The 9,805-nt window shown below is 42.5% G+C and overlaps 1 protein-coding gene across 1 annotated transcript; it reads right to left on the reverse strand.

Moving 5' to 3' along the window:
• LOC124676757 (probable mitochondrial import inner membrane translocase subunit TIM21) lies at positions 1–7,768 on the reverse strand. The gene is made up of 6 exons (XM_047212784.1): positions 7,684–7,768; positions 3,236–3,304; positions 2,347–2,498; positions 706–857; positions 229–277; positions 1–139 (listed from the first exon to the last, which is right to left on the reverse strand). The coding sequence occupies exons 1-6, from the start codon at positions 7,757–7,759 to the stop codon at positions 11–13; spliced, it is 627 nt and encodes a 208-aa protein (XP_047068740.1). The 5' UTR covers positions 7,760–7,768; the 3' UTR covers positions 1–10.
• Positions 7,769–9,805: the final 2,037 nt, after the last annotated feature.

Consider the following 9,805-nt stretch of genomic DNA (forward strand, 5'->3'; position numbering starts at 1 on the left):
AGACATGAATTTATGCTACCTCCACATGTTCAACACCATGCTCGTATGTCCAAACCGTGTTGTAAATGCGCTGCCGAGCTGCACGGTTTCTGGATTCCGTACCATAACCAGTTATAGGGTAACCAATTTTGGCCGTAACCTGAAAAATCATACGAATATACGAAGTATACTAAGAGATGAATAATAGTGTGCCAGGCGAAAATCAAAATAACACTAACACCCACAAACCTGACTATCACTCTGAACTCTTGCTAGAGCTTTCCCGAAAATTGTGTACCTGTACAATAGTAGCAACATTAAGCAATCTCCAAATCAGATTGAACAGGGATACCACAGGCAATTTCCAGAAAAATCAATATCATAAACCACATAGGGATATTTAGCCATAAAGCAACAAGAACAACCATGCCATGTAGAAAAGAGATCGACGGACAAAATTTCTTATGTGATACACCAGATAATAAGTATATCGACAGGTGGGGCAGGCTACTAAGGAGGTGTGGCACGCCACACTTGTGTGGGCCTATGACAGATGGGGGCCTCTGACACAACTGTGGCAGTGAAACAATTAGCTGCCACAGTTGTGCCAAAGTTTGGCAGATGTGTGGCTAGGAACTAAACATGCCCATATGATTTACCATGTTTCTTACAAATTGTGCTGCTTGGCGTCCTTAAGTTCAAATTAATAGAATGCAAAAGACATACTCTTTTGGTTCAAATGTAAGCTCTTTGCAAACAGCATATCCTGCCAACGCAGCAACTCCAAGCCCAGCAAGTATTACAACACTGTAAGATGCCCCCTCAGCAAATGTCACTGGCTTCTCAGGTATATTATAGGTAGTCAAGTCTGTTCTCACCTGGGGATAAATAAGGCAATCTTCTATAAGCAGTAAAAAAAGACCCAGCATGACATGCACCCTAAGAAGAATTTATTAATGAAACAGGAAACAAAAAACAACTATTAAAGCAATAAAAATATAGTTTACTGATAAATTACAGTTTCGATGAAAATATGCATGAACAGTGGGCATCAAAAGCAGAAAATGAAGGTGTTAGGTGATTAATATTGTTGGTGGAGAGTAAATACACAATACTGAACTCTTGTACAGATAAATGTTGTCAAAATGGATAACAAGAAGAGAACAGACAAGACTCAAGATTTCCAATAAACTATCTACGAGTAACAGAGTTAGTTTGTCCTATCAGATCAATAATTCATGCCTCCTCAAGAAATCTGGTATAGGTAAAGTGAAGAGCTTAATCGAGGATACCACCACATCGATATAATGAACAAAAAGACGGTAAAGAACCTAGCAATTACCTACACTGACATGGCAAACGAAGAGAATCTTTTCAGTCCAATAGCAGTTGAGTAACACCTAACAATCTATTCTAACAAACATTAGTTAAAACCTACATTGTAGGGCCTAATGCCTATACATAATCAATAGCGACTCAGCAGCTTCCTGATGCACTGATCCCAGCAGAATTAGAACTTATGAAAACGAAAAAAGAAACATAGTAAAGCTCACGCATGTATGCAAGAGTTATCGTTGTCACTACTGCAAATGGTCACAACGTGACATGGTTAAGAATTACCTATATACCACAATACACAGAAAATTTATAGTAGCATATTCAAAGAAAATGGACAACATTGTCACTGCTCAAAATTATTTTCAAGAGTCACCACAAGCAAGAAAATATTGAAGAAACCAATATTAAATACTCCCTCCGATCTGAAAAAAGAGTCGGAGGGGCGAATTTACAAACAAACCCTTGAGCTTTTTGTTTCGTCAGTCCGCACTCCCTCAATCAACTGGAACAAGGTTTCGTGGGTCAACGTCAGCATCGTCCTCCGAGGTCCAACCCCCAACTTCCCTCATGAACCAGGTCGAGGAGCTCCTCCCTCTCAGATCTCATCCTCTCTCTTTCTCAGTAAAAGATCTCAACCTTTCCACTCTCAGCTCTCGACCTCTCCCCTCTCAGATCTCGACCTCCCCGGTGGTAGTGCACTGCCATGGCGGAAGCCCTCCTCCCCGTAGGGTTTCGCCCGCCTCCGGTCAAGGAGCACCATGGATCAGAGCCAGCGGGCGGTGCAGTCCTACTGGTGGTCATGGATGGCCGACGGCGTCACCGCGGAGGATATCTGCGAGCTGATTTGCGCCTTCGACGCCAACATTCTCAAAGGAGATCGCTGACTTCGTCCTCAACAAGAGCAGTCTGGTCATGTTTTTTTGATTAATCTAGAGGGGTTTTATTGTAAAATGCTAATTGACTGTGGCTGCTGACACTTTTATCGGATCGGATGGAGTAATAATTATATCAGCAACAGAACTAGCAAACCTGCTTTGGTCTGTTTTCTGAAGCTTGTGTGGAGTAAGATGCAGATGGCCTTATTGAAGAAGGAAGTACTTTGCGGCCTTCTTTACGCACTGTCAGAGAACCTGAACGGTTTGAGTTGATCATATACCACCTTGAACTTTTTGAAGATGATACTGAAAGGTTGGCCAAAAGAGAACTCCATCAGCATTAAATAAGGCCCATAGGATGCACAATACTGAAAAGAACTTTTAGTCCAGATTTAACAACACAGTACATGAAATTTACGCTATTTTAACACCTTTAGGCTGAAAAGAGAGAGCAATGAACATGGACTGACCCAACTTAACTGAAGGATAGAACAGCCAGAATAATCATTTGCCGGTATCCATCTACCATTAGTTCACTGGAGAAAGCGCAGACGATCTTTTTTTTTTTTGCTTCTAGAGTTTTCATTTTGAGAATTTGCGCCTTTTAAATTCTAACCATTTCTTTCTAGCAGGTTTGCTGAATGGAAGATTAAGTTCAAATATTTCCAAGGAAGATTCACTAAACAAGTATACGGAAGCTATCCTTAATGATTCTTCTGGTAAAATTGAAAAGATTTGACTTGTTTAAGATATACATTATGCATAGACACATGATAATAGCAAAATAATCCAGTATATCGTAAATTATTCATAGCTAAGGGGTCTTAGCAGAAAACAACAAAATCCTGACTAGAAGATGTACTTGTTCAATAGTTTTTCTGATAGAATGAATAATATAATATATGAACTCGAGACAAAAATTACTTTGTTCTGCTATAGTATGTGCTTCTTGCTATAATTTAGTCTGCAATTATATCAGAATAATATTGCACAAATACAAGCATGCTAAGAATAACAATGTTCAAATTGTAAGAAAAATATACCATGCCCAACTTCACCAGACATTCGAAAAGCTTCCCTAAGTCCACCAATTGTTGTCTGCTTGCTTAACCCTATACATCATTGCTAATAATAAGAGTCCAGATGTTGTGTAGACCAGAAGGTTAACATGAAAGGAAACAACCCAAAAGAGGTACCAAATTTAAACTTCTAAATGTAACAGAAGACGGTAAATAGGGAAAGGGGAACTTTTCTTTTTTGAAACTTGGAAAGGGGAACTATACTCACTCCTTTTGTTCAACGAACAAGAATATGTATAACAAGATCAATAACATTCAACAATTTAGTTACGACTAGTGATAAATTTAAGAATCACAGCACCATAAGAGTATAACTGCCATAACTTTAAATGGTACTTACCAGGGTTTTAATATAACTGTACTAGCTTTTTTAAAGTGGTTGTTAGAAAAGTGTTTATGGGTTCCATTATTTTCATTTACAAGGTTTCACGTGTGTACATGTAGAGCAAGCAAGAGCCAAGATGGGAAAAAATCTCGGTCTGAAGTCACGATATTCAAATATTTGTGTTTAGTTTCACAATCTCCTCTTGAAATGTTCACCTATTTGGTACTTTCTAGTGGGCAAAACAACTGATCTAGTTTCTGATGCTTAGTCAATCATCACCTACGCTATTGGTGATGGTGTGTCAAGTGAAAGTAAAATTGACCCTGGGAAATAGAAAAAAACGAAATATGGAATAAATCTGCCTAGAGAGAAAGTGCAGAGGGAGAAGATTGCTAGTTAGCTGCAGTTCTGCTAGAACTGGTCTTTAAGTTTCAACCTGTAGCCTCAGCTCAAAACAGTTGAACGATAGGATCTCCAGAGGAGCCGTCAGCTTCTATTTCGGTTGATGTATCACGCAGAACAATTATGATTTCAAGAGATGGATTATCATCCGATATCATAGTGCTGCGGTATTGGCTCGGTCACCAGTAGAGTGTGTCAGGGCGCATTCTGGTGTGAGACTGAATGATAAAAATGGGGTTCGGTCCATGTATAGGCCCATCTTTATGTTCTATTCAAGCAAGGTATGAATTATTTTTAACCACTTCTAGCTCTCTCAAAAAAAACGTATGGTCTCGTCATATGGTTGATACATAGCTATTCAGGGATCCACAATAAAGTTCATTTCCTGTGGTGGTACACTTGATACCCTTCTATAACTCTCCCTGCTAATTGTTTTAAGAACAAGTTCATGTCATTAGTTCGCATCACATGAACATGAGAACATGCATATGCCTGGGTTACTTGACATAATTCATGCCAATGATTTGCAACGACTCTATGGTACCCTCTATGTGCTTTTCCAAACAATTATATCTTAAAAAAATGCAAAAACATCTAAAATAATCAAGCAAGAATGCAGGGCTTCAATAAGCAATGCTGCAACAGCCCATGGTATCCTGCGACGACTGCCTTAGCGCAACCCAAATGACAAAGCCTTTATTCCCAAACAAGTTGGGGTAGGCTAGAGGTGAAACCCATAAGATCTCGTAACCAACTCATGGTTCTGACACATGGATAGCAAGCTTCCACGCGGCTCTTTTCATGGCTAGTTCTTTGGTGATACTCCAGTCCTTCAGATCTCTCTTTACGGACTCCTCCCATGTCAAGTTTGGTCTACCCCGTCCTCTCTTGACATTATCAGCACGCTTTAGCCGTCCACAATGCACCGGAGCTTCTGGAGGCCTGCGCTGAATATGCCCAAACCATCTTAGACGATGTTGGACAAACTTCTCTGCAATCGGTGCTACCCCATCTCTATCTCGTATATCATGATTCTGGACTCGGTCCCTCCTCGTGTGGCCACACATCCATCTCAACATGCGCATCTCCGCCACACCTAACTGTTGAACATGTCGCCTTTTAGTCGGCCAACACTCAGCGCCATACAACATTGTGGGTCGAACCGCCGTCCTATAGAACTTGCCTTTTAGCTTTTGTGGCACTCTCTTATCACAAAGAATGCCAGAAGCTTGGCACCACTTCATCCATCTGGCTTTGATCCGGTGGTTCACATCTTCATCAATATCCCCATCCTTGTGTATTGACCCCAAGTATCGAAAGGCGTCCTTTTCAGGCACCACCTGCCCATCCAGGCTAGCCTCCTCCTCCTCGTGCCTAGTAGTACTAAAACCGCACATCATGTACTTAGTTTTAGTTCTACTAAGTCTAAAACCTTTCGATTCCAAGGTTTGTCTCCATAGTTCTAACTTCCTATTGACCCCCGTTTGACTATCATCGATTAGGACCACATCATCCGCAAAGAGCATACACCATGGGATATGTCCTTGTATATCCCTTGTGACCTCATCCATCACCAGATCAAATAGATAAGGGCTCAAAGCTGACCCTTGGTGTAGTCCTATTTTAATCGGGAAGTCATCGGTATCGCCATCTCTTGTTCGAACACTTGTCACAACATTATCGTACATGCCCTTGATGAGGGTAATGTACTTTGCTGGGACTTTGTGTTTCTCCAAGGCCCACCACATGACGTGTCGCGGTATATTATCGTAGGCCTTCTCCAAGTCTATGAACACCATAGGCAGGTCCTTCTTTTGCTCCTTGTATCTCTCCATGAGTTGTCGTACCAAGAAGATGGCTTGCATGGTCGACCTCCCAGGCATGAAACCAAACTGATTCTTGGTCACACTTTTCATTCGTCTTAAATGGTGCTCAATGACTCTCTCCCATAGCTTCATTGTATGGCTCAGAAGCTTAATTCCACGGTAGTTAGTACAACTCTGAACATCCCCTTTGTTCTTGAAGATTAGTACTAATATACTGCATCTCCATTATTCTAACATCTTGTTTGTCCGAAAAATGGAGTTGAAGAGCTTAGTTAGCCATACTATCACTATGTTTCCGAGGCCTCTCCACACCTCAATGGGGATACAATCAGGGCCCATTGCCTTGCCTCCCTTCATCCTTCTCAACGCCTCCTTGACCTCAGACTCCTAGATTCGCCGCACAAAACGCCTACTGGTATCATCAAAGGAGTTGTCCAGTTCAATGGTAGAGCTCTCAGTCTCCCCATTGAACAGCCCATCAAAGTACTCCCGCCATCTATGCTTAATCTCCTTGTCCTTCACCAGGAGTTGGTCTGCTCCATCCTTGATGCATTTGACTTGGTCAACATCCCTCGTCTTCCTCTCAAGGATCTTGGTCATCCTATAGATGTCCTTTTCGCCTTCCTTCGTGCCTAACCGCTGGTAGAGGTCCTCATACGCCTGACCCCTTGCTTCACTCACATCTCGCTTTGCAGCCTCTTTGCCATCTTGTACTTCTCCATGTTGTCTACACTCCTATCCAGGTACAGGCGTCTGAAACAATCTTTCTTCTCCTTAATAGCCTTCTGGACATCAGTGTTCCACTAGGTATCCCTAACTTCGCTTCTACTTTCCTTCTCAAAAAAAAACTTCGCTTCTACTTCCCCTGGACACTCCGAACTCCTCTGAGGCCACCTTACGAATACAGGTCGCCAGCTTCATCCACATGTTGTCCACATCACCTCCTTCCTCCCAAGGGCCCTCCTTAATGACCCTCTCCTTGAACGTCTGAGCTACCTCCCCCTTGAGCTTCCACCACTTCGTTTTAGCGACTTTCGTACGCTTATCCCGCTGGACACGAAGTCGAAAGCGGAAGTCAGCCACCACAAGCTTATGCTGATGGACAACACTCTCTCCAGGTATCACCTTACAATCTAGGCACGCACTCCTGTCTTCTCTCCTTGAGAGGATGAAGTCAATCTGGCTACTGTGGTGGCCACTACTAAAAGTCACTAGATGTGATTCTCTCTTTTTAAAGAGGGTGTTAGCTACGATCATGTCGTACGGTAAAGCAAAGTTTAGGACATCTTCCCCTTCTTGATTCCTAATGCCATAGCCAAAGCCCCCATGCACCCCTTCAAAACCTATGTTAGATGTACCCACGTGGCCATTAAGGTCTCCTCCTATGAAGAGCTTTTCGCCACTGGGTACACCCCTAACCAAGTCCTCTAGGCCTTCCCGGAATTCCCTCCTGGTGTTCTCATTGTGGCCTATTTGCGGGCATAAGCGCTAATAACATTGAGAACTAAGTCCCCAACTACCAGCTTGACCAGGATAATCCGGTCCCCACATCTCTTGACGTCTACCACTCCAGATTTGAGGCTCTTGTACATGCCCAAAAAATCTAATGTCCAAGGCGCGAGCTTAATTATAATTAGGCCCTGACTAAAGAACATCCCAGCCAAATCCAGACCTACCTGAATCTAGATGATTTGCGCAAGATTTAATCCCGCAAGACTACTACCATACTACTAAGACCTAAATCTGTATAAGCAAACGATGCCTGACAGTGGTTACAGTTACAAGAAGGAAGGAAGGAAGGAAGGAAGGAAGGAAGGAAGGACAGGAAGGGGAAGGAGAAGGGAAAGAAAGAACCGTACCAGGGATGAAGAGGTTGGGCAAGGACTCAGCCTTCGGGGGAGGGGTTGGCAGCTTCCGTGGCAGAAAGACTGACATGGAGAACAGGTGTCGCAGTCGCCGCCATCGCCACCCAGATGTCTTCCCGTGCAAAGGCAACCAGAGGGTTAGGGCTTTCCTTCTTCTATTTCTGCGAGCCCATACTTCAATCAAGAGAGATTCAATAAAATCAGTTAACATGCAGCAAATGGAATTTTCAACCCTAAGCTACTCACATGTGTAAGAATTGATCTCATATTCTCCATATTAATCATGGCTTGCTGTAGTAATTTAAACCTTTATAGCTAATTATAGGGCCTCAAAGCATCAATAGTGAACATGATATACTCAGATGCACAAGCATCAAGTTCTGCGTATTAAGAAACTATCCCTAAACCTATTCAGTGATGCTGCAAGTGAAAGCACATATATTTTTTCCAGCTCATTACAGCACCCCTAGACATGCATGCAGGATTGCAGGAACCATAAAATACATGAGTAAAAGCACCGGAGGTTTGCTATAGTACTGTAGTTAGGTGACTTAGCTTCAGTAAATTAGAGAATATGTGCCCTATTTCAAGCAAGGAAGTTATACAAAATGTATATGCTATTTGATTGTCAGTAGAATGAATTGACCGATCAGAAAAGTTGAACAATTTATGAACCATTTCAGATAGATCTACTGCATGTATTCTTCCAAATTGCGTTGAGTTGTATGGTGCGGTGTTGGCTCGTCCCGAGCTTGCAATTATGTAAAACATCTCTTTTCTATCAATGCATCGAAACACAAAGTTTTTGCGTTTTGGAAAAAAAAAACTACTAGAGAACAGCAAGATTAATTTAGGAGTGTGGATACTAGCGACACCACCCTTACCTGTTTCGATCTGAGGAAACTAGCAATGACTAGCACAGACCAAGTAATCAATGAACTAGTACCTCTCTTGACCAGAATCGACCTACGAACTCAGCTCTGATACCTACGGCTAAAAAACAGCAAAATGGAACGCAGGGGGGGAGGGGAGAAAGAGGGAGGAAGGAAGTAAGGAGAAGGGAGAAGGAGGATGCTACCTGTGCCCGGAGGAGGCTGCGCAGCGAGCTCGGGGCGGCGGCGGCGGCGGCGCAACGAGCTGGCGACGCAGCGGATTGTTCCGGGACGGGGAGGAAATGCAGGTATACGGTGCGCCGCTGTAGTAAGGCGACCGGAGTCCGTGGGCGGCGCCGGAGCCCTCGGTGCGGCTCCTCCCTGTGTCTTTTTGTTTTTTGGAATTTGCTACTAGTAGTTCTCAGCCAAGTTGAGCGCCGTGCGACGTTGGCCTGTTTTGTTTCTTGTATGGGCTGTTGTGTATCTTACCTGTTAAATTTTTGTTCGTGGGCTGTAGTTGTTGTCTCGGGCCTTTTTTCTCTGTGTTTCACGGGCTGGTACGCACGGCCTAAGTTTTTCTTTACCTGGCTCATTGTTGTTTTACCGAGCTACCTATCGCCCGTTAGCGATGGTTAACCATTAACCATCGCTAAGGGGAATCGTTAATGGGCTCGGCCCATATGGTTCCGTTTGATGTTTTTCTAGTCGTTTTTTCATTAGCTTTCTTTGAAAAAACCCACAGAAAGTTTAAATTGAAATATCCCTGAATTCGAATTTTCTCAAATTCGAAAATTGCTTAATTTGAAAATTTGCTTGAATTTAAAATTTGCTCAATTTGAAAATTTGCTTGAATTTGAAATTTGCTCAAAATTGGAATATTAACAAAAAATAAATTTTAACAAATTTCGAATCGGCGCAAAAAAATATTTTTTAAAAAAATCGAATTTAAGCAAAAAATAGTTTTAAACAAATTTAGAATCTGAGCAAAGTTTGCTCGAATTTAAAATTTGCTCAAGTTCGAAAAGTGTAGCAGGCAAGTCGAGTATTCGTTGGGGTGTTGGAGATGGAACGAAAATTAAAATTCTATCAGACCCCTGGATTCCTGATGTGAAGCCCTATATGCTTCGCCCCCTGATCCCTATTCCCCAGGACCAAACGGTGAACTCCCTGATCTTGGAGGATGCAAAAGCCTGGGACGTGGAGCTTGTGAGAACGATCTTCGATGAAGCCACAACTGACAAGAT

The sequence above is a fragment of the Lolium rigidum genome, chromosome 7 (assembly GCF_022539505.1).
Source record: "Lolium rigidum isolate FL_2022 chromosome 7, APGP_CSIRO_Lrig_0.1, whole genome shotgun sequence".
NCBI lineage: Eukaryota > Viridiplantae > Streptophyta > Magnoliopsida > Poales > Poaceae > Lolium > Lolium rigidum.

What these genes read in the sequence shown, in the direction of transcription:
- LOC124676757 (XM_047212784.1), bottom strand. Translation starts at nt 7,759, where the DNA reads ATGTCAGTCTTTCTGCCACGGAAGCTGCCAACCCCTCCCCCGAAGGCT. An exon ending in CAGAAAACAGACCAAAGCAG is followed by an intron (nt 858 to 2,346) that starts GTTTGCTAGTTC and finishes ATTTATCCCCAG; the next exon opens with GTGAGAACAGACTTGACTAC. An exon ending in CTTACATTTGAACCAAAAGA is followed by an intron (nt 278 to 705) that starts GTATGTCTTTTG and finishes ACTATTGTACAG; the next exon opens with GTACACAATTTTCGGGAAAG.